Genomic DNA, 23,612 nt, shown 5'->3' with positions numbered 1-23,612 from the left:
TCCGCCCACAGAACTGCCGCTCACTGGATGTTTTTTCTTTTTCGGACCATTCTCTGTAAACCCTAGAGATGGTTGTGCGTGAAAATCCCAGTAGATTAGCAGTTTCTGAAATACTCAGACCAGCCCTTCTGGCACCAACAATCATGCCACGTTCAAAGTCACTCAAATCACCTTTCTTCCCCATACTGATGCTCGGTTTGAACTGCAGGAGATTGTCTTGACAATGTCTACATGCCTAAATGCACTGAGTTGCCGCCATGTGATTGGCTGCTTAGAAATTTAGTGTTAACGAGCAGTTGGACAGGTGTACCTAATAAAGTGGCCGGTGAGTATAAATACCTGTTTTCTTTAGTATTCCTGCTTCAATTGGAAGAAGGTTCTTTGGTCTGATGATGATGATGATGATGATGATTTTTGGGGCCTTTTTATAAAATCATTTACTTTACCTTTTTAAAATATGTTTGCACTTTTATATTGTTGAATTTATTTTTGAAAATTTTGTCAAAAAGCCAAATTATATTGACCATTATATTTTGGATAAAAGCAACAACAGGGGAAACCTGCAAGTGGGCGGAATACTTATGCAAGGAACTGTACATCTCCAGGGCCCTGTCCACCACCAAGCTCTCCTCCTCTATTCCACTGACTGGAGACCAGCAGACTGATGCAGACATCCTGGCCTTTGTCCAAGCCAGGCAAAACCTCCTGAACAGGACAGGTAACGCGCGCACACACACACACACACACGTAAACAGCAAAACAAGCAAAACAAAAGCTTCTGAAAGTTGTTTTTTTAATTAATATCCACTATTTTGTATCCATTTTAGTGACAAAAACAGGTCTCACAAAGCCCCCCCCCCCCTTTCTGATGACTCTTGGTTACACCTAACAGGCCTCCCCTCTCTGTTAGGCTCGCTGCTTTGGCACACAGGGAGATGGACTCCCTGGCTGACTTTTAGTTTGCGGCTAGATATCCGGCTGAGGTCATGTAGCAGACCGGTGGCAGAGAGAACGTCCTCAAAAGTCTCTCTTTCTTTCTTTGCCCTCTGTCGGGTCAGGAGGACTTGCTTCCCTACTCTTTGACCTGGCTGGACCTTTGACAGGAGAGCCCCTCTCTTTGGTTGTTTGAGAATCCCTGTGTGAAGCTACCCCTCCTACCAAAACGGCTTTGGCACTAGTGCATGCTGGGATAGGTCACTTGGCATAAAGTATCCCACACAGGTGCAGATTGGAGGCTGGTATTGTCAGTGTAAGTCATTTAGGGGTGTTAAATAAAGACATACCTGTATATCACAATGCAAAACCTTTGTGAGACCATATAGTCAAGTTTCTTGATGCTTATTTCTCAACAACAACAATCTTACAACTACAGACTGCACGTAAGAAGTGTTTGCTTGTGTTGCAAGGGATTTTGCTACATGGGTTTAATGGACCTCTGCATTGGCTTCACTTGTCACACCAGGACAAGGTGGATGTCTAAACTGGATGTCTAATCCATCTTGTGCTTTTTTCTATCATGTATTTCAGGCCAACCTCAGTAATAACAGGAAGCTATCGTCATGTGACTCCTTGTACCACACGTCCACTTAAAGACACTCAAAATCACGCCATGGAGAAAATGCAGATGTGTGAAGAAACCATCTCATCTGGGAGCTGGCTTTCACCTGAAAAAGAGATCTCAGGTCAAGGCTTACATCCTGTCTGACATTATTTGCATACACACACTTGTTGGCTTCCCGGAGAGCGTGCCGTTGACAGCAGTATAAATCACAGCCCACGCCGGCCATCTGAACTGAACAAATGTTGTCTCTAGATATCAGAGGAAGGAGCGGGCAACTGGAAACCAGTTGGCTCCAGTACGTGTTTGAAGAAAGGAGTCATCACACATGCAGACACATGTTTGGTTTTCATTCTAGGCCTAACACAATTTGTGTAAAATATTGTAACAGATGTATGTAATACATACAGCAGATTCATTTTTTTCTGATGATTATAAAAAAAGAATCTGATCAAAAGATGTTTGATAAAGACAATAAAGCTACAACAAGGCGGTTCAGAAAATTGATTTTACATTACAGTGGTACGAATCCCCTCTCACATTCTCCTCAGAACTATTATACGGGCCACAAAATGATAAGAGCAGATTGTATGGGCAGAATCCATTATCGTGTAGCTGTTAACTAATGTGCGATCTGGTCCTTGAAATGTACCCATCTTTGCTTACTGCTATTAAGGGAGGTGGGGATGTGGAACCTTTCCCAGCATGCACTGGGCAGAAGGCGTGGAAACACCCTAAAAAACCTCTGTACAAGGCTTCCTTAAGCAGAATTTGAAATTCAAATAAGGTTAAAAACATGTATTTGCATGGAGTGAACTTGTAGTGACTTGCAATGATGTTGTTTGTGTTATATTCTACCATGGTAACATTTTATTTCATAGTTCTGTGCAGACAATGAGCAGTCAAACCAACACTTTATTGAACATTAGCATTAGGTCTGGCTAATTTCCAGTTTAGATTTTTACTGGCCTTAACGAAGCAACACGCATGTTTCATATGTGTTAGTCCACATCACTACATGACTGCAGGGTTTCATCCGACTGCCCCGGTGCTCCTGACCTTCACTCAATGCCTCAACATAGGCGGTAATCATAATGGGCCATATGCCGTCAGACACACCTGTGACCCAAGACTTTACCTGTGAAGATTTCAGGGAACATGTTTACATGGCTTTGCCTTCATTTGTTTGAGTTATGACAAGGAGCTGCCTAATTTGCATCCAGTTGCTTGGAACAAGGAGCTGTCATTAATTAATGCATCTGTTATTTCTCTGACTGATGTTTGACTGACTGTGATTTGAACTTCCAATTTTGGCTCATTTCTGCCAACTTTCTTTGCATGCATTTTTTGTCATTTTTTTTTGTCTTTGTTTTTGCATGGTATCTGTTTCCCAGCTCACATACAGCTGTAAGACTGTATAAGGCTGCTCCGAAAAAAAATTCTACTGGAAAAGAAGAAAAGAAATGAACAAGAGTATCTTGTCTAATAAGAAAAGAAAAATCTCCATAGCCACCAACCGGCAGTGATGCTGAGTGCCGGGTTTCGACCTGGCTGACTTTGAGTAGCTCGAGCCAGTGGACTAAAGGTCGTCTCTAGGGCTCTCCTCCCAAGGGGGCAGAGTTTTCTAACTCCGGGTCGTCATTCATTTATGCTCTGATGAGCGGTACATTTTTCAATTACCTGTATCGCCATTTTCTAAGGTACAGTATCTGCTTTTCCATGGAGACAGACCTCCAGTTGGCTTTTGTGGCAACTTAGAAGCCGCCAGAAACAAAACCCTGGTGTCAGGTTCTCAGGGTCTCAGCTGGGCGGCGACAGAAGGTTTCATTGGGCCGGGTCACGGGTCAGACCTCCGACACTCCTTGCACTGGCTGAATTTGAATTTGAGTTGTTACGTGTCTCCACAAAATTAGTTTTCATAAATAAAACCTTCTCAGCGGTGACGAGGGTGTGTTTGATCACTGATGGAACATTGGGATAGCTATCAGGCTACATAGTATCCTGTGTAATATGTAGCCATTATGAAAAAAGGTATTTTCAGGACAATGGACAATGTTATGATATTTATAGCTGTCATTATCGCCATCTTCTCTGAGGTCCATTATTTTCCTCACATTTTTCCAGGCTATTTTAACATGCCACCTTTCCAATAGAATGACTCCACTGCAATGTTGAACTGTGTGGAAGGGCTCTGGAATCAACGCTGTGTGTGCCTAACCAACCGACAGCAGTGGGGTAAAATATTAACTTTTGTTCCGCGGAAAAGATGCTGCCACCGCTTCTTTATTAGTGGAAACGGTTGAAAGTGTGTTTGTCTGGGTCCAGATGTCACGCCAATGGTGAAGAGGGGTGTGATCGTAGTCCAAGCAACCCATGAATCAAAGCCCAGACATCTATTGTACTTGGACCAATCAGAGTAAGGGCAAGAAGTCGAGATGTTTTACTGTTATGGGATTATCCACATCGATCTGTTAGCCCAATATGCCAAACATCAACATGTTCTTTCTATTGCTGTGATTTAAATCTGTAAAAGGACTTTCAATACTCTTTGGTCTCCATTTTTGACCATTTCCTATTTTGTCTTTCGGAGGACAATGCCACGCGCTGCAGTGGTGGAAACAACCTTGGGGAGCTACCCATGAGATCTGCATATTTCATCAAAACTTTCTGACGGGACCGACCTCTTTGTTTGGATCCGTTCCGGTGCTCGAGGAGGTTGATGGCGAGGTTTCAGTCTCTGTGGGTCAAAGCGAACTGGACAGTACTTTTGATTGTGGCCCACTTCTCATACCTGCTGATTGGGGCCACTATCTTCCAGATGCTGGAGCGGGAGGCCGAGAGCAACAACCGGATCCACTTCCAAGTGGAAAAGTTGAACTTCTTGTCTAATTACACCTGCCTGGACGGACAGGCCCTGGAGACGTTTGTAAAGGTTGACTTTCTTTGCAGTTCTTCAAGGAATCCCTGTTGCATATGTGCAGCGGAGAGTTTGTGTCACAGAGAAATTGAGAGATACATTTTATGATAAGGTGCAAAGCAGTAAATGGTGTCGCTGTAACCTTACCTGAGAAATCAATCAGTGCTTCATGATCCAAGATGTTTACGTAAGGGATTAATAGGGCCAGCATAAGTGAGGTAAATGGGATCTTATTTCTAGGGTAATAATACACTTTTTTTGTCCGCAGGTGATTTTAGATGCCTGGGAAAAAGGAGTGAATCCCTCAGGCAACTCAACAAACCCCAGCAACTGGGACTTCAGTAGCTCTTTCTTTTTTGCAGGCACAGTGGTCACCACTATAGGTGATCATCTTTACATCAACAGCATTTTAACTTTACCATTTGATTAAAAAAAATAATAATAAGAACGTTGCCTTGTCCGCAGGCTACGGCAACCTCTCCCCCAGCACTGTATCCGGTCAAGTGTTTTGTGTGTTTTACGCCCTGTGCGGAATCCCACTCAACCTGGTCTTCCTCAAACAGCTGGGCAGGTGTCTCACCATCCACCTTGGTCGGCTGGAGAGGGGAATGTTCTCAGTTGTTCCACACAAGGTATGGATGCAGGAGCCATTGGGCGCCATTAAAACATCTGGGATATGGTTTCTAGGCACGTTATTACCGGATTCATTGTTACTGTTGTGTCCTTGAGACACCTTGTGTACTGGGAACTACCATGGCAACATTCTCACTCCCAACTACCCCTCAGCATGAAGGCTCTAGCTCCCCGTCCAGTGACCGTTTGGGACCCACGGACAGCATGTCGGCTTCCACTCATCACAGGCATATGGTCATTTCAACTTCAGTCTTCATAGGAAGTTTAGGCAAAAATATCAGAGCCTTTGTACTATGTCAGTTACTCTGGCCATCCGATAATGACACACATGTGTTTTCATTGGAGTTAGATGACAGCCAGTGTGTTTCATACGGTCAATATCAGACGCTGAGAGGCACCGACCAAGCAGCTGTGGCAGTGAGAACAGTTTTGAACTCCATGGCGATTCCTTCCCTTCTAGTTCTAGCTCTGTAAATTGCAAGCCACTACTGCGGAGGTCAAAGCTATAAAAAACATGCCCAACTGACGCAACTGGTTTCTTTTCCAGCAAATGGTGGAGGCTCTAGCCGTGAGCTTGTTCTTCATCACAGGCAGCCTCGTCTTCTTGGTCATCCCTCCTCTGCTGTTCAGTTATGTGGAAGGCTGGACGTTCGGCGAGGGCTTTTATTTCTCCTTCATTACCCTCAGCACCATTGGTTTCGGAGATTATGTGGTGGGTGAGTAGAGACAGCAAACACAATCTACTTTGGTGGAAAGAGCCTTAAACACTTATTATGTTATTTTAACGTATAAAGGTAGACAAACAACTCTAACATGACATTTCAGTCTGGTACGATCTGGCATTTTTAACAATGTCGATCCTGGTAGGTACCGACCCAGGCAAGGAGTATATCTCATTGTACCGGAGCCTTGCAGGCATTTGGATCATCTTTGCCTTGGCTTGGCTCGCTCTTGTCCTCAACATGGGAGCCAGAATAATGGAGCTTGTTATTGGCCTGACTCAAGAGGAAGAGGAGAAGGAGGAGGTGTCACCAAGTAAACTAGAAGACGAGTCAAAGACTTGACAGTGGACTGTAGATGGGAAAGATTGTGTACATACTACGGTACAGTGGGGAAGAAGATGTAGCAGCTAGCAGAAACTGCTTTTGTAAGATATTTATTCCTCCATATACTGTATATATGCCGCACGTTATCTAAAATTGCAAAAAACGCAAAATACACCACTAGCTTCGAATGTTTTCTCTGAATCTTTTATTTATTTATTTATTTTCCTGCTGCACCAGTAGAGTAAGGTCTTTTGGTGGATTTTTTTTAGTCTTTTGGGCCATTCTCAAACCAGTAGCAATCACAGAGGGACCAACATAACCACGTTGGTGACTTGGGACAAATGTGTTTTGAAGGTCCCTCAGCAGTGTTAAATCTATACATTGTTCAATTCATAAATTGCCAACAGCAAAGAAGATTTGGCAATATTTTCATTGGCGCACCCCACATAATAATTTATTAAATTATGTGAGTTTCTACTACTATTGATACTACCAGTGTGAGTTTCTACTACTATTGATACTACCAGTGTGAGTTTCCCTAAAGAAAGTAATGTTAAGGTATACATGTTCGCTGTTTGCCTAATATTTATATCAGAGTGACAAAGACTACTTGGCATTGTTGGCGGTCCTTGGTTTGCAAGTAGAATTACAAAAAGTTTGCAATATGATCACATGCAATTCTCCAATTATTTCAAAATAAAATGAATAACACATTTTATGGATAAATATAGGCATAATATGAAAGTGTGAAGATGGAAACATGGGGTTTCTATCAGGTGAGAATAACGTAATGTTTGTAACACTTTACATTATAAATTCCTTCTTGACTATGTCTGTGTTTAATTTTGTCGTCCTGTTTTCTGTTATATGCTACCAAGCAGCATTACAATTGCACAGTGCCAATGTGTATATGTATATAATGTGTGTGTGATCATGTGGGCCCACATCTGCATTTGTGTACTGGTGTGGCGACTCGAGACCGGAGGGCTACACAAACATATCAATCAACATGTTGGGGTCAGGGGGAGCTGAGAGCACGCAGCGCTGATCCCTGGAAGGCCGCTGGAAGCCAGGAGCAAGCCTTTTGCCCGGCATGCTCGTCATTATGTTCACTCAAAACTGGGCCTTTCTGTCTCAAAGCCACTCAGTAAGACGACTGTCGTCCTAAAGAATGTAACGCAACTCAAGCTCGTTCAGTGCCTCGACAAACTACTGTGACAGGTCTTGGATTCACCTCTTTTATGATCTCCATGACCTTACTTATCTTGTCAAGAAACTCCTGAATTTGACCCCTCCACCCCACATGTGGTGTCTGTCCCATTTCTCATTTCACCTTGCTAGATTTGCATGACAGGCCATTGGAGAGGTTGAGACAGTAGTGCGGGTGGAGGGTCATTTGCCTGCATGCAATGCACGGAAAGACAGGAAGCCAAGTAGGTAAAACCTTACTCCTCGCTGCAGAGGTCCACATCCCGAGCTTCCTTGGATCCGACGAGTTCCACCACTGCAGCCGAGATGAAGATAAAGGAAATGTTCAGCTTGGCGCGGGTGCTCTCCACCCTCTTGCTCGGCCTGGTCTATGTGACCTATGTGCTGGTCGGCGGGGTGGTTTTCTGGAAGTTGGAGGGTGATCTCGGTCAGAAGGACATCGGAAACTTGCTGCTGAGCAAGAACAGGCTGTTTGAGAGGTACACCTGTTTGAACCAAGAGGGCCTGGAGGAGGTGGCTAAGGTGAGGAACCGGCTGTTAAAATTATGATGAAATACGGGAAATATAATTGTCCATTTTTTTCATTAGTCTTTTTTTATCCCTGTTGGTTTTCCCCTAGTGGCAAGAACGAGCACTTTTGTTACTCTTAAATACATATAAATATAATCAACACCAGTAGTATTGGGACCATTCGGCAGGAGCAACAAACTCATCACTAATCACTTTAAACAGTGCAGGGCAATTTGCAGTCACATATAGGTCCATAATGAAGGCAGAGGCCATTTCCTCCATGCAAATACCAGCTTCTCCATGTTCCCAGCGCCGCACGTTCTACATTGCATCCAGCCCTGACTTCTTTTACACAGCAGATTGTAGAGGGATTTAAATAACACTTTGTTGTAAATTCTGCGATGAGAGAAAGCCATTTGACAATTTGTTTGGTTTGGATTTATTGAAATAAGAAATCGCTTCCAGTCTGTTTGGGATTAGGAAGTAACGCATTACTTTTGCGCTTAAATATTTTTAACCAACTACTGATTATCCATGCATGTTTTGAATGTAATCCAAAGACAAAACAAGTGTTGAAATATTTCCTGTATACTAAATACTAGACCATTTTCATTTTTTGTATTGCATCAAACAGATAAAACTGCAGCAATGCCCCCAGAGGACACCAGGGAAACCAACTTCTTGGAAAAAATTAAGACTTCTATCAAGGAGCCTACGGGTCTGAATATGGCTGGATTTGAATTGTCAGATTTCCATAGGAAGGATCCTAACTGAGTGAAATGAAGTAGTGTACGTGGGCGCCATGATAAGAGGTGCTCTCTAATGCTAAAGAAAGGAGCCTGAATGCTGCCTTACTTAGCTCCTTTAGCATAGGAACCACTGGACCATCCTTTACCAACAGAAAGGAGATCATTCTGTCCCACAATTCCTTGCGGCGGCAATATTTAAATAGTGACGTTTCATTCGGGCGGGAACAAGACGTAACGATCATGGCCGAGAAACGTAAATCACCCGCATATCTAAGTTATATTATAGTACTACTTTAAACCTGGTGGTTTATGTCGTCTGTATGACTCAGCATCTTAAGAGGCTTCTTTGTAGTGCATCTTCAGACAAATTGTAGTTCTGACATGACGGACATGCGTCTCCCGTCGCATCAGAACTACGTAGCTCAGTGAAAGTGATGTCGGATTCCCTCAACACCACGTTGTCTTTTCCAAACTCCTCATGAACTCTCCTAACCACCTTTCCTTGACCCTGTAACGTTTTCCACAGAGGTCAAGGAATAGTGGTTTTTAGTAATAAATGTTAGGAGGTAATTTTTTGACAATTCAAATCCAGCCTGTCTCTCGGAGTCTAACTCTATATTTTGCCTATCCAGTTTATGATAGACTTATTATTGGAAGTTCCCTTCTTAAAAAATGTAGTGGAATGTAATCAAATTACTCACTGTATAAATCTGCATTTACACAAGAAACAAAGCGTTTGAAAGCCCAAATCAGACTTACGTATTTCTCGTGGAAAATATTTCCCATACTCAAGACTGTTATGTAACAGACTGTGTCAACATGAGGAGGGGTCTCTCAGGCAGACAGCTGTGCTACGTTGACCTAAAACGCCTCAAAGGTTTAGGATCAATCTGTACAGGAGTCTTTTCAATTGAGTTTGATTCTTATGACCATCTGTTTTAGGTTGTTCAAGACGCATCCAAAGCAGGCCTTAGTTTGAAAAGAAACTCCACGTCGGACGGCTTCTGGAAATTCACCAGCTCAGCTGTCTTCGCTGCCACGGTGGTCACAACTATAGGTCAGTCGTCTCCTCATGAAACCCAAGAGGCCGCCAGACCCCCCGTCACCTGGGATTCATATCAGACTTTTCACCATGTTAACAACCAGTTTTCATTCTCTATTCTGGATTTTATTTCATGTTGAAAATATTGACCCAACTAGCCCTGATAAGGATTAATTGAACCATAACCAAGAACCCCAAGAGCTGTGGGTTTGAACCTCTTTCTGACCAATACACAGCCAGATGTGACACTAACAGCTGTCAGTTTCTGCAGGTTACGGGAACATGAGTCCCAGCACCACTGCTGGCCAGATCTTCTGTGTGTTCTTCGCGCTGTTTGGCATTCCTCTCAACCTAGTCGTGCTCAACAGGGTGGGCAAGTACATGCTCGCCATCGAGAGGAGCTTCTCCAACTTCCTCGAGGGGAAGACCAAGCGGAGGGTGAGGAGGTCTTTAATCACCTAATCGAATGATGAAGTCTGTCTCAAACCCCTCTGGGAGTTGTTCTTAGGAATGCTTCTCTCGGCAGACGTGTACCCGCTTTTTCGTCCACCTGGTGTCTTACCTGTCTGGAGTGTTGCTCTTCTTTGTCATGCCAATGATGGTGTTCCAACTGCAAGAGAGCTGGACCTTCTCCCAGGCCATCTACTACTGCTTCATCACCCTCAGCACCATCGGCTTTGGAGACTTTGTGGCAGGTACGGCAAGCGGATCGCCGCCGCATTGTGACCCCGAGCAGCTATTTGCATTCCTTCGGGCGGATGTTTTTATTTGGTAACGCTCTATGCTCAGCTTTGCATTAACCCAGTCTTTCCTTTACAGACAGCAATCCAGACAAAACATACCCACAGTGGTACAGTGTCCTCATGGCCTCGTGGATCTTCTTCGGCCTGGCCTGGCTGGCCCTCCTCATCAACCACTGCATCGACATCCTGGAACGACTCAACACCCACTTCAAACAGACGTGGGGTGGACAGAAGCCAGAGGGCAAGTCCGCTGATGCAGATGTCAACAACCCAGACCCACAGCTGGAGGAGGAAGACAAGATCAAGAAGCCTCCAGTGACTGAGTAGACTGCAAGTTAGAATTATCTGTCCATTGGGAAATGGGAGGCATACTTCCATTATGAGGTATGGCTGAAATGTTAAGAGTCTTCAAGGATTCAATGGGCGGCCAAGCATAGGGTTGCCAGTTTTGACCCCTTTCTCCTTTAATAGAATATTGACTCACTTTTGTTGAGTCAGGATTGTTTGTTTCGGCGGCATGCGACCTGTACCAGCTGTTTCTTCCGGTTAGCACTTGACTGTAACACATGTGAATCTCCACTCCAGGGTTTGTTAACTGACTTGGTTGAAAATAACAGTGTAAAGGGAAGGATACTGGGACAATGCTTCCTTTTCCCTATGTCTGGTTAGCCCATCCGCTTCTCTGTTGCTTTAACATGGGGCTAACCTCACTGATCACATGTCACTTTCCAACTCAGTGGAAATTTTACTCTCTGTGCAACAGAACAGCCTGTGCATTCTGATAGATTTGAAACGGTTTTTGATGCAAGCAATCAAAACCACGTGTTAATAATGAAAATTAGTTTTTTTTGTAATCGATCTACTAAAAGCTTCTGTGAGAAACCTTGAACTGGTTATGAAAAGGTCTCAATATAATACTAATGACCTATGTGAACGACACCATCAGCTAGAACATTGTTTATTTCTACATAGTTATTGCTACCCGGATGGGCTTTTGCTGCATCCTTTGAATGAGCAGAGCTTCTCCTCATGCTGGAGACCCGGCCCGCATTGCTGAGCCCACTGGAGAGAATGGAGGCACTAGAACCAGAACCAGGATTTAGATTGTCAGATCCTGCTGCTGCCAGATGAAATGTTGTCTAGTGAGAGCATAATAAACATTTAAGATAACTAAATATTACATAATTTGTATTTATTGTACCTATATGCTAGTATTTTGTATTTTGGAATATTTCCGTATTCATGTTCTATGTGAATCCTTTAGGAAAGCATGGCAGAAATGACCTGTGTATCCACTAGATGGCGTTACTGTACTAAAGCTGGATCTCAAATCAACCAGTCAAACCAAAGGCAACGAGCAATTACTCTCTGTGTATTCAACAACGCTGTAATCACACAAACGGACCATATTTATCAGTCAATATATTCTTAGACCTCATATAAGAAAGTCTCAATATAAAGGATACATTAATAAAATGCAATCTAAAAAGCAATTTCCATCAACTTTTTACTAAAAACAGTGCACAGGTGTGATCCCATTATGTGTTTCTGTTGCATGGCTCTCTTGGCGCTCTAGAACAAAAGAATGCTGGGCATAGAGGAGTAAAAGTGTCTTGGGGAACATAAATCACAGAGCAAGTCTGGCCACACTGAGGAGGAGTGAATGACAAAGACAGGCGGTGAGCAGCCGGGATGAGAGAGTGGAAAAACGAGATGATGGCTGGAGATGGAAAATTAGGTTGGTGAAAAAGTGCAAAAATGTTGAAAGAATTTCTGTATGGATTATGGAAGGTATGGAGGGGGGAATGGAGTGAGAGTAACAGCAATGTGATGGCTTTACAACAAAACGCCACATACCTGTTTGGCCACGGTTCAATGAGGACTCAGCATGTGTGAGGAGACGTGGCTCGTATTCTGTCCAATCGACCAGTGGTTTGGCCTCTCCACAGTGTGACCCCGCTCGGAGAAAGAGGTGCCGTCACACCGTGTCTCCCGGCACTAAATCAAACTGCAGATGTTTGAAACCACCATGTGTGTTGGGCTGCCGTATATTTCAGTACTGTTAGGACCAAAACTGGTACCCAAAGGGAGCCTGAGGGAGCATCTGGATCCTTGCTGATTTACTAGGTCCCACATCCAATGGAAACTGTGGCATGACACTTTTATAGAGTGTAAGAGGGGTTCAATCCAAAGCTGGAGTTTTGAATGCTTTTATCTGTGCTTCTAACCGTGCATCATCATCACTGGACTTGTTCACTCATTTACTGGCCAATTCCAATAGATAGATCCCTTGTTTTAACATTTATTACCATGCCCCGGCCTGACAATGTGGAACTTTGTCCCATTTATTTATTTTATTATTAAGTTTCCACATCAACTACTAAAATTGTACCGGCAGTAAAATCTGTAAACAGCTAATTTCTCAGAGGACATACTGGATCAGAACATTGGAGATGGTTCTGTCTGCAGACTCACTTCACTACAGTACCAAACCTCAACAAGTAGTTTTTCTGCCTAAACCCAACCCTTTTGAGGTTGGGTAATATAGTAGCCTGTCCTCTAGTATTGTGCGCCTGCAGTTAGACCTACTCAGATAATTGCTGTCATCGGCTTGTCTTTACTATTTACTCAATTGTTAGCCGCTCCTGACCAGCCTACTGACGCCCCCGGCTCTGTCACATCCCCACCCTGCTCCTGCAAAAGGATGAAGAACCAATCGGCCGAGCGGCGATCTGGGAACCCACTGGCTTTCGTCGTACAATTGTTTGGCTTTTTACTGGTTTAAAATGAGCGAAATAGCAACGCCACGCCTTGTATTGTAAACGCTAGTGCACGGAAAATAAGTCTTAGCCCTGTGTATAGAAATATAGCCTCTACATACAAGCTGTAGATGACCGAAATGATCGGAAACTTTGTAGAGGCACATTCCAAAATCCATGGAGAAAATGTTAATATATTCAGTAGGTGTGTCTGCTTGTGTGGGCTTTATGTAACTGAGCAGCTGCACTCTCAAGAGCTGCAACTGAGTGTGTGTAACTGTTTTATACATATGAATAGACATATCAATATATATATATATATATATATATACACCTATAGTGTTTATTCACAAAAGTTTAAAGTTCAGTCTTGGGTTTCCCCAGAATGACACTTTATCGAATTCTGAATAAGTCCTGATGACACATAAACACACACACTCACGCTCAAAAATATTGGTTTTAGCAAAAATTTACCCTCCTTACGATTTACTTTTGTTTATGTAAACACCAAACGTGTGTCCTGTAGACACAGGAAATGACCCAAATCCCTTTATCCACGTATACACAAAGCCTGCCTCTGGTCTTTATCTCATCTGCACACGTGGGAGCATCGGACTGGTCATGTGAAACGCATCTTAACTGACCGCTTCGTCAGGGAACCATTGGGAGTATTGTGTGCGTGTGACTCGTAGTACGCTGTCTGACCTTCAGAAACACCACCAAGGATAATTCTTGTTTTTCAAGCATTTTGAAAGGACTTCACTGTATGTCCATGAAAAGTTCCGGTTCTTTCCGCTGACGAGATAACGAGAATTCTCAGAGCGAGTTTTAGTTTCTCTTTTAGCCGTTGCTCTGAGCCGTCATTTTGCAGCACTTATAGCTTCTGCAGCGTTTTTCATTGTTCCTGTCTTTCCAGAAAGTCTTTCTGCGTAACTTTGTGTACTCAGGCAACATGCCATACAGCTAAAACAATATGCAGACATGACACTCAAACGACATTTTAATGTTGTACTCAGACTGTGTGCTTAAGCATTAGTGAGTCTTTATTTGGTTCCTTTAAAGTTCCTTTATCTACTCTCCATTGTTAGCTACACACAGTGCAAATAACAAGTCATAATCACTTCAGGCAACATCTATGCCCCATGTTATATGAAGAAACTAGTGATTTCTTTCTGTTATCAGGAGCTCTGCTACTTCTGAATGTTTTGAACAGCAAACAGCACTGCTGCCCTGAAATCTGCTCCTCATGGTTAATTAAGGAATTGGTGACCATCAGCTGTTTGTCCAGATTCCTTGCAGTGCTTTTAAAGGGTCACTGTCCCTATAATGAATAAATGAATGACCACAGGTATGCTTGTGTGAAACTAGTTGCTGCTGACGAGGCATAAATGATTACTTTAAATCTTACTGAGCTTTCTCCATCGCCGCTCCCTCCGGAACACATTAGAGACATTAACATTAACCTTTAACATTGCATTAGCCTGTCAACTGTTAAGTCACTAGTCAAAACACACCTTTTTAGATCTGCTTTTAATGTGTAATTGATGCTGTGTTTTTATATGATGTCTTTGTTTTTGTTTTTATTTTAACCATGTGTAAATACCATGTAACCAAGCGTCTTTGAGTACTTTGAAAAGCGCTATGTAAATAAAATGTATTATTATTATTACTGTATGACCACAAATATGTGGGTATGATGTCACTATCTCAGTGGTTCCTTCAAAAACTCAAAGCCAAAGGTTTACATATTTTATTGAAACTTGACCTGTTGATATGAATACTAATGTGGATTGATCTTTGATATGGACTAATCTACACTTGCATACCGTATCTCCATCTGTATTTGTTATAGTTAGCTTTCCCACCTCCACCAAGCTGACATTTAGCTCAACTAATACAATTTGGGGATATTCTTCCTCTTAAAAGAAAATATTTCCTGCATTAAAATGCTCACAACAACGCCTGTAAGTACTTACTCAACTTTCTGGAAAGAGACAATGTTGTTTTTGATGTCCCACAGCCGATATCTTTCAAATCTGGCCACTCACACCGAAACAATCTAGAGAAGCCTCTACAGATAAGGAGAAAAGTAACAATTTTTTATTTAGGAGTGTACTGTCCCTTTAAGGTCAATCCATATTAGCAGGTAGAGTTTGACTTTAATGTTCAAACAACCACCTTGGAGGCTTCAAGGAACAACGAACACGAATGAAATCATAGGCCGATCCTTGTGGTTGACATTGATATTCAGTTGGACCCACGTGCACCTCGTCAGCAGCACCAAGTTTCATAAACACATTTCTACACATACAAATCATTAACCAGCAACTCATCGTGCAGGTAAAAGAGAAACAGCTACCCTGAGATAGCTGTGTACAATAAAGCTAAATAGGGATGGCAATTTAAAATATTGCTGCTGTAAAGTGAGTGATACAAAAAACATGATTGACCTTACATAGAGAAGATACTGATGTAATTATTATAGGCATATTAAGATACAGTGTCCAAATCAATTTAGGCGAAAAGTAATCCATAGTCACTTTCTTCTGCACCAGCCGTGTGTATGAGGTGGGGTGCGGCACTGCTTCGTGCTCTCCAGGTTAACTCCGGGTTACCTTACAATTTGTTTCCAATATTTACCAAATGATGTACGCAGCCTTTATCTCTGCTTAACCTCAGCATCTGTGTGCATTTTAGAACTTGACTGTCACAGCCGGTGTCTCGTTAAGTGTTTGTCTCTACCCCTCCCAGGTGTTTCTCGTCCCCTGATTGCCTCCCCGGTGTATTTAACCTCTGTTCGTTTGTCAGCCCCCTGCCAGATCGTCTTGTGATGTCTCCAAGCTTTCCAGCGTTCCCGTCTCTCTGTCTTCTCCCGGCCTGCCCTTCGTACCTGACCCCCGCCTGTCCGACCACCTCTGTCTCCAGCCTGACCCCCCGCCTGCCTGATTGCCTCCTGCTCGACCCCCGCCCGGCTGACTACGTCCGTCCCCTGCTTGACCCTCGCCCGGCTGACTACGTCTGTCCCCTGCTCGACCCCCACCCGGCTGACTACGTCTGTCCCCTGCTCGACCCCCGCCCGGCTGACTACGTCCGTCCCCTGCTTGACCCTCGCCCGGCTGACTACGTCTGTCCCCTGCTCGACCCCCACCCGGCTGACTACGTCTGTCCCCTGCTCGACCCCCGCCTGGCTGACTACGTCCGTCCCCTGCTTGACCCTCGCCCGGCTGACTACGTCTATCCCCTGCTCGAACCCCGCTTGCCCGACCGTCCCGCATCGTGCCCCGCACAGGCCACGCTACTCAAAAATAAAAGCGTTGTATCCTGCTTACCTGTGTCTGCGTCTGCTATTGGGTCGCCCTCTGTCATATCCCTGACAGTACGATCTGGCCATGTCCGACCCAGCGGACGCCGAGGACTGGCGGGACGCCATCTCCCGCAGCCACGCTCGATTCGCCCACCACGAGCAGGCGTTTCAAACAATCATGGAGGAACTGGGGAAATTACGGCACCTCTGTGCGGCGGCAGGAGCAGCCAGCCCCAACACCGACGCCCCGGTTCCAGCGCCTCTTCCTTCGTCCAGCACGCCGACCCGGGAGCCCCACCTAGCTCCCCCGGAGCGTTTTTCCGGAGACGCCAGCACCTGTCGACCGTTTTTGTCACAGTGTTCCCTGCTGTTTCAGCTACAGCCGTCATCTTTTCCGACCGAAGCCTCCCGGGTGGCATATATGATTTTCCATATGTCGGGGCGAGCAGCCGCCTGGGCTACCGCGCTCTGGGACAATCGATCACCACTTTGTCAGAGCCACGACGCCTTCGTGGAGGAGGTGAGGAGAGTGTTCGGGGCACCCTTGTCCGGGAGGGAGGCGGCCAGGAAGCTATTCCGTCTCCGCCAGGGCGCTCGCAGTGTGGCGGATTACGTCGTGGAATTCCACACGCTGGCCGTCGACAGCCAGTGGGACCAAGCAGCGCTCTTCGACGCATTCCTACATGGACTCGCCGACGCAATCAAGGACGAGTTGGCGGCACGGGACATGCCCGCAGACCTGGACTCGCTCATCGCTCTAGCCAACAGAGTGGACGGCCGCCTACGGGAGCGGACAAAAGAAAGCTACGGACCGGGAGGAACGGGACTTCCGGGTTCTCGGGACGATTTTCGCCCACGCCGAGGATTTTTCGCCAGACACAGCCGAGACTCTCCGGGCGCAGCCGAGTTCGCAGCCCCGGAACCCATGCAACTAGGTCGCTCCCAGCTTTCTCCGACCGAGCGGCAGAGGCGAATCAGGGACCGCTGTTGTCTCTACTGTGGGGAATCAGGCCACTTCATCGCCACCTGCCCGGGAAAAGGGCGAGCCCAGCCGTAGCACGGAGCCTGCGGCTGGGCTGTGCCGGTGCTCCGGGGCTCACCCCTCGTCATTTCCGTTTTCATGTCACCTTTTTTCATGGTGAGAAGCCCCTGACTGTACAGGCAATCATTGACTCGGGGGCGGATGAGTGTTTTTTGGACACGGGTCTGGCAACCCAGATGGGACTCCGCTCGACGCGCCGGTGCACGCTCGAGCTCTTGATGGTCACTCCCTGGGCAGGGTGACTCGGGCCTCCTCCCCTATAACCATGCTGATCTCCGGTAACCACCGAGAAGAGATACGTTTTTTGCTTCTCCCCTGTCCTCAGGTGCCGGTGGTGCTGGGGCTCACGTGGTTGCGGCGACACAACCCGGTGGTGGACTGGCAGACCGGACGTATCACGGGCTGGGGTGCGTCCTGCAATACGCAATGCTTGCGCTCCGCACCTCGACCAGTACCGGTTCCCGACTCCGGACCCGGGACCCGAAGCGACGTCGCCGGGGTTCCGGACAACTACGCTGACCTACTGGAGGTCTTCAGCAAGGTACGTGCCTCATCCTTGCCTCCGCACCGTTCATACGACTGCGCCATTGACCTTCTCCCGGATGCAGTTCCCCCTCGGGGTCGCCTGTACTCCCTCTCCCGCCCAGAGACTAAGGCCATGGAGGAGTATATTGAGCAGGCTCTCCAAGCAGGGCACATCCGTCCATCCTCCTCGCCCGCCGGGGCGGGATTCTTCTTTGTAACCAAGAAGGACGGAGGGTTACGCCCCTGCATCGATTACAGAGGGCTAAACGACGTCACCGTCAAAAACCGCTACCCGCTTCCCCTCATGTCGTCTGCGTTTGAGCTGTTACAAGGAGCTACTATCTTCACTAAACTGGACCTGCGCAGCGCCTACAACCTGGTACGCATAAGAGAGGGCGACGAGTGGAAGACGGCGTTTAACACAGCCTCCGGCCACTACGAGTACCTGGTAATGCCCTTTGGGCTAACTAACGCACCAGCATTTTTCCAGGCGCTGGTTAATGACGTCCTACGCGACCTGTTGAATATTACAGTTTTTGTCTACCTAGACGATATCCTGGTGTTTTCTAAATCTGTCCAGGACCATGTCAACCACGTGCGCCAGGTGCTCCAGCGGCTCCTGGAGAACAGACTGTTCGTGAAGGCAGAAAAATGCGAGTTCCACCGCTCCACCATCTCCTTTCTGGGCTACGTCATAGCGGCAGGGAGCATCCAGATGGATCCAGGGAAGGTAAGGGCGGTGGTGGACTGGCCGGCCCCGACCACCCGCCCGCAGCTGCAACGCTTCCTGGGGTTCGCGAACTTTTACCGGCGATTTATCCGGGGTTACAGCACGGTGGCAGCTCCACTCACCGCACTCACGTCTACCAAACACCGCTTCCAGTGGACACCCCAGGCCGACGCCGCGCTCCGGCGCCTCCAGAAGCGGTTCACGACGGCACCCATCCTGATCCAGCCAGACCCCACGCGCCAATTCATCGTCGAGACGGACGCCTCAGACACCGGGCTTGGGGCAATCCTCTCCCAACAGGACGCGAGGGACCGGAAGATCCACCCCTGCGCCTTTTTCTCTCGCCGTTTAAGCCCCGCTGAAAGGAACTACGACGTGGGGGACAGGGAGCTCCTCGCCATCAAGGCTGCCCTGGAGGAGTGGCGGCACTGGCTGGAGGGGGCCGACCAGCCGTTCATCATATGGACGGACCATAAAAACCTCGCCTACCTCCGCTCCCCCAAACGCCTCAACGCCCGCCAGGCCCGGTGGGCGCTCCTGTTCGCCAGATTCAAATTTACAGTGGCTTTCAGACCTGGGTCACGCAATGGGAAGCCCGATGCCCTCTCCAGGATGTTCGGCCCGGATGAGACCGTGTCGACTCCGGCCACAGTACTTCCCGCCTCCTGTTTCGCCGCCGCAGTGTGCTGGGGGGTGGAGGCGGTGGTTCGCAACGCCCAGCGGTCGCAGCCCGATCCGGGAGGAGGTCCTCCGGGTCGGCTTTTCGTCCCGGACGCAGCCAGGACCCGGGTGTTGGAGTGGGGTCACGCGTCACGTTTGACGTGCCACCCCGGTTCCAGACGGACTATGGCGTTCCTACGACGACGTGTCTGGTGGCCCACTATGACCACCGACGTTCCCTCGTTCGTGGCTGCGTGCGAGGTGTGTGCGCGGAGCAAGAACCCCCACCGCGCTCCTGCGGGCCTCCTTCGCCCATTGCCGGTACCTCACAGACCGTGGTCTCATATCGCGGTGGATTTTATTACGGGGTTGCCACCCTCGGACGGCCACACAGTAATCCTCACCGTCGTAGACCGGTTCTCCAAGGCCGCCCGCTTTATCCCGTTGCCCAAGCTCCCCTCAGCCAAAGAGACCGTCCAGGCTATACTGCTCCATGTCATCAGGCAGCACGGGTTTCCGGTCGACGTGGTGTCTGACCGCGGACCCCAGTTCATCTCCCAGTTCTGGAAGGCATTCTTCACCCTCATCGGAGCTACTGCCAGCCTCTCCTCTGGTTACCACCCCCAGACCAACGGCCAAGCTGAGAGGGCCAACCAAGACCTAGAGACCTCTCTCCGGTGCATGGTAGCCGCCTCCCCGACCACCTGGAGCCAGCAACTGATCTGGGCGGAGATGGCCAGGAACACCCTGCCCTGCACGTCCACCGGTCTCTCTCCGTTCGAGTGCTCCTTGGGGTACCAGCCCCCCTTGTTCCCGGACCAAGAGATCGACGTGGGAGTGCCCTCGGCCCAAGCCTTTGTCCGTCGCTGTAAGCGGTTCTGGCGGCGAGCCCGAACTGCCCTACTCCGAACCAACCGGCGATACCAGACACAGGCCAACTGGAGTCTGGAGTCTGGGGGCCAGACACAGGCCGCACCCCCGCCCCTCGCTACCGTGTCGGGCAACGGGTCTGGTTGTCCACCAAGGACCTGCCCATCAAGGCCGATAACCGAAAACTGGCTCACCGCTACATTGGCCCCTACCCGATCACGCGGGTGATCAATCCGGCGGCGGTCCGACTCAGGCTGCCCGCTTCTCTTCGTGTCCACCCCACCTTCCATGTGTCTCGTGTCAAACCTGTCTCTCACTGTCCTCTGTCTTCTACCCCCAGACCCGTTCCCGCCCCCCGGACCATAGACGGTGGTCCCGCCTATACGGTGCGGCGTCTCCTGGGGGCCCGACCGCGGGGCCGGGGTTTCCAGTACCTGGTTGACTGGGAGGGTTACGGCCCCGAGGCGCGCTGCTGGGTCCCGACCCGGCACATCCTGGACCCAACACTCATTCAAGACTTCCACCGCCGCAATCCCGGTCAACCAGGCGCGGCTCCCGGTAGGGCGCCCAGGGGCGCCCGTTGAGGGGGGGGTACTGTCACAGCCGGTGTCTCGTTAAGTGTTTGTCTCTACCCCTCCCAGGTGTTTCTCGTCCCCTGATTGCCTCCCCGGTGTATTTAACCTCTGTTCGTTTGTCAGCCCCCTGCCAGATCGTCTTGTGATGTCTCCAAGCTTTCCAGCGTTCCCGTCTCTCTGTCTTCTCCCGGCCTGCCCTTCGTACCTGACCCCCGCCTGTCCGACCACCTCTGTCTCCAGCCTGACCCCCCGCCTGCCTGATTGCCTCCTGCTCGACCCCCGCCCGGCTGACTACGTCCGTCCCCTGCTTGACCCTCGCCCGGCTGACTACGTCTGTCCCCTGCTCGACCCCCACCCGGCTGACTACGTCTGTCCCCTGCTCGACCCCCGCCCGGCTGACTACGTCCGTCCCCTGCTTGACCCTCGCCCGGCTGACTACGTCTGTCCCCTGCTCGACCCCCACCCGGCTGACTACGTCTGTCCCCTGCTCGACCCCCGCCTGGCTGACTACGTCCGTCCCCTGCTTGACCCTCGCCCGGCTGACTACGTCTATCCCCTGCTCGAACCCCGCCTGCCCGACCGTCCCGCATCGTGCCCCGCACAGGCCACGCTACTCAAAAATAAAAGCGTTGTATCCTGCTTACCTGTGTCTGCGTCTGCTATTGGGTCGCCCTCTGTCATATCCCTGACATTGACTCATTAACCGTTTGTGTTTACTTACCTGCAAACAAGAGGAGATCAGGAGGTCCCATAAGCGGATTGCTGGAACGTGATGGTTTTTCTTGAGCGAAATAAGTAGAACATTTCTTCCACTTCAATCATCCAGAACTATTCCACCACATAAGCTTTCTCCACCATTCAGTGTCAAGTCACCAGCTGCTATGGTACATCATGACACTGGATGTCTAGAGCTGGGCTGTCAAACTCATTTTGGGTATTTTGATCTCAAGTGGGGCAGACCAGTCAAATCCCAGGCAATGGTCAGGCCGATGTGGGGGGGGGGGTGTTAACGCAGGGGGGCCCACATTTTTTTGGCTCTCGAACTACTTTTAATTAACCAAGCCACGGTGACCCCCCTCCCCGTTTGTCCGACTACAACCTCCTCCCCCCTCCGGAATCCACAAAAGCTGCATTTTGTAAGCGCAAAACAAACCAACAGGCCTCTCATCTGTCAGAGTCGAGGGAACCGTCACAACCATGTGTCCGTTTGTAGTCCGTTTGTAGGCAAACATCGCTAATTAGCACTACCAAGTTTTCAGTTTTTGGACTAGTTGGACTGGTTTAAAATAACACCTACTTTTATAGAAATGCAGTTTATGTCTTTCTGTAATTCTCACAATAGCAAAGTCATCTGGCGGGCCAAAATAGACCAAAGACTGAACATGTGCTAAATCACGGTCGTCAATATGCAAGCATACCCCCCAAGCCCCCATCGTACATCTATGTTTTAGTTTTTACCTTTACATTGGAGTGCTCTACAACAAGTAATAACCCCACCAAGACGTGCCCAAAACACCCACTTCAGGTGTGTTTGTTTGTCACGGAGGTGAAAGCGCAGTTTGCCCGTCGCGGGAACTGAAAATGGCAAATGGCCCTTTCTTGTGTCATAAATATGCATTCATGGTAGGATCAAGGCGAAAGTGGGAGTTTCCTATAAAGAGATGCGTAAATTATATTTATGTATTCCGCGGTATGTACAGAAAGCGCCTGTGGAAGCGCAACTGTTTTGCAGTGAAATTCTCCGTACTTCCAATACCAGACATCCTGGTGAACGTAGGAGACGAGCGGCAAAAAATGTTTGCCCTCAAGAATCCCACTTTTTTCAGTTGCGTGAACACGAAATCATCACACGTTACAGATTAAGCAGCCATGCAATATTACAGTACCTGGAAGAACTCAAAGATTACTCTGCATCTCTGACTCAGCGTTCACATTCCATTCCAGCAGGTGTTAAACTTCTCGCTACATTACAATTATTAGCATCAGGATCATCTCAAATAGTTCGCATCAGCAGTGGGAATATCGCAGTCTGCACTCAGCCGAATCACGGCACAAGTTCTTCACGCTTTGCTACAGCGCATCGGTCAATACAATAATTTCCCCACCACTCGTGCTCAAATAACACGTGAAATTTTTGCCGTTGGGACTTTGGCTGATCCATGATAGAAAGAGAGAAGGAGGTCCATTAAAAGGGGCATTTACATGCTTGCAATGTGCGGCATAGTGGGCAGAGAAAGGCGCTGATTACCCAATGAGCTGCAGGTGTCACGGTCCGTCAGGAAACCACCCAATAGCAGACGGGGGACACAGGTAAGCTGGATACAGAGTTTTTATTTGTGAGTAGCGTGACCTGGGCGAGAGCACGATACGGGATGGTCAGACAGGCGGGGGTCAGGCAGGAGACAGACGTAGTCAGGCAGGCGGGGGTCAGGCCGGAGACAGGTGTGGTCAGACAGGCGGGGTTCAGGCTAGAGAGAGACGTGGTCAGACAGGCGGGAGGGTCAGGTACGAAGAGCAGGCCGGAAAAGACAGGGAGACAGGACCGCTGGAAGGCTTGGAAACAACACAAGACGATCTGGCAGGGAGCCGACAAACGAACAGAGGTGAAATACACCGGGGAGGCAATCAGGGAAGGAGAAACACCTGGGAGAGGGTGGAGACAAACACTTGACGAGACACCGGGTGTGACAGCAGGTTTCGTAAATAACAACGTCAGCTCAAGTATCACAGCGAGCGCTTT

The 23,612-nt window shown here is 48.1% G+C and overlaps 3 protein-coding genes across 6 annotated transcripts in view; all 3 read left to right on the top strand.

Moving 5' to 3' along the window:
- The window catches only part of kif6 (kinesin family member 6), a 42,852-nt gene extending 41,192 nt beyond the window's left edge, over positions 1–1,660 (top strand). For all 4 annotated transcript variants that reach the window (XM_037486849.2, XM_037486850.2, XM_037486851.2 and 1 more), the window contains 2 exons: positions 606–718; positions 1,528–1,660. In XM_037486849.2, the coding sequence (XP_037342746.2) occupies positions 606–718; positions 1,528–1,541 (127 nt within the window). In that variant the 3' untranslated portion in view covers positions 1,542–1,660. The remainder of the gene's footprint in view (positions 1–605; positions 719–1,527) is intronic.
- A 2,617-nt stretch (positions 1,661–4,277) lies between these two features.
- LOC119227775 (potassium channel subfamily K member 16-like) lies at positions 4,278–7,268 on the top strand. Its single transcript, XM_037486854.2, has 5 exons — positions 4,278–4,490; positions 4,744–4,858; positions 4,941–5,107; positions 5,656–5,824; positions 5,976–7,268. The coding sequence occupies exons 1-5, from the start codon at positions 4,278–4,280 to the stop codon at positions 6,170–6,172; spliced, it is 861 nt and encodes a 286-aa protein (XP_037342751.2). The 3' UTR covers positions 6,173–7,268.
- Positions 7,269–7,655: 387 nt separating this feature from the next.
- kcnk17 (potassium channel, subfamily K, member 17) lies at positions 7,656–11,444 on the top strand. Its single transcript, XM_037486853.2, has 5 exons — positions 7,656–7,885; positions 9,565–9,679; positions 9,936–10,102; positions 10,191–10,359; positions 10,484–11,444. The coding sequence occupies exons 1-5, from the start codon at positions 7,670–7,672 to the stop codon at positions 10,732–10,734; spliced, it is 918 nt and encodes a 305-aa protein (XP_037342750.2). The 5' UTR covers positions 7,656–7,669; the 3' UTR covers positions 10,735–11,444.
- Positions 11,445–23,612: the final 12,168 nt, after the last annotated feature.

Source organism: Pungitius pungitius, chromosome 14 (assembly GCF_949316345.1).
Source record: "Pungitius pungitius chromosome 14, fPunPun2.1, whole genome shotgun sequence".
Classification (NCBI taxonomy): Eukaryota; Metazoa; Chordata; class Actinopteri; order Perciformes; family Gasterosteidae; genus Pungitius; species Pungitius pungitius.
Note: the sequence above shows the minus strand (reverse complement) of the source record. Positions and strands in the feature narration are given on the sequence as shown.

Coding starts and splice junctions, on each gene's coding strand:
- kcnk17 (XM_037486853.2), top strand. CDS start 7,670: ATGAAGATAAAGGAAATGTTCAGCTTGGCGCGGGTGCTCTCCACCCTC. Junction 7,886..9,564: donor GCCTGGAGGAGGTGGCTAAG/GTGAGGAACCGG, acceptor CATCTGTTTTAG/GTTGTTCAAGACGCATCCAA. Junction 10,103..10,190: donor AGGGGAAGACCAAGCGGAGG/GTGAGGAGGTCT, acceptor TTCTCTCGGCAG/ACGTGTACCCGCTTTTTCGT.
- LOC119227775 (XM_037486854.2), top strand. CDS start 4,278: ATGGCGAGGTTTCAGTCTCTGTGGGTCAAAGCGAACTGGACAGTACTT. Junction 5,108..5,655: donor TCTCAGTTGTTCCACACAAG/GTATGGATGCAG, acceptor TTTCTTTTCCAG/CAAATGGTGGAGGCTCTAGC. Junction 5,825..5,975: donor TTTCGGAGATTATGTGGTGG/GTGAGTAGAGAC, acceptor CGATCCTGGTAG/GTACCGACCCAGGCAAGGAG.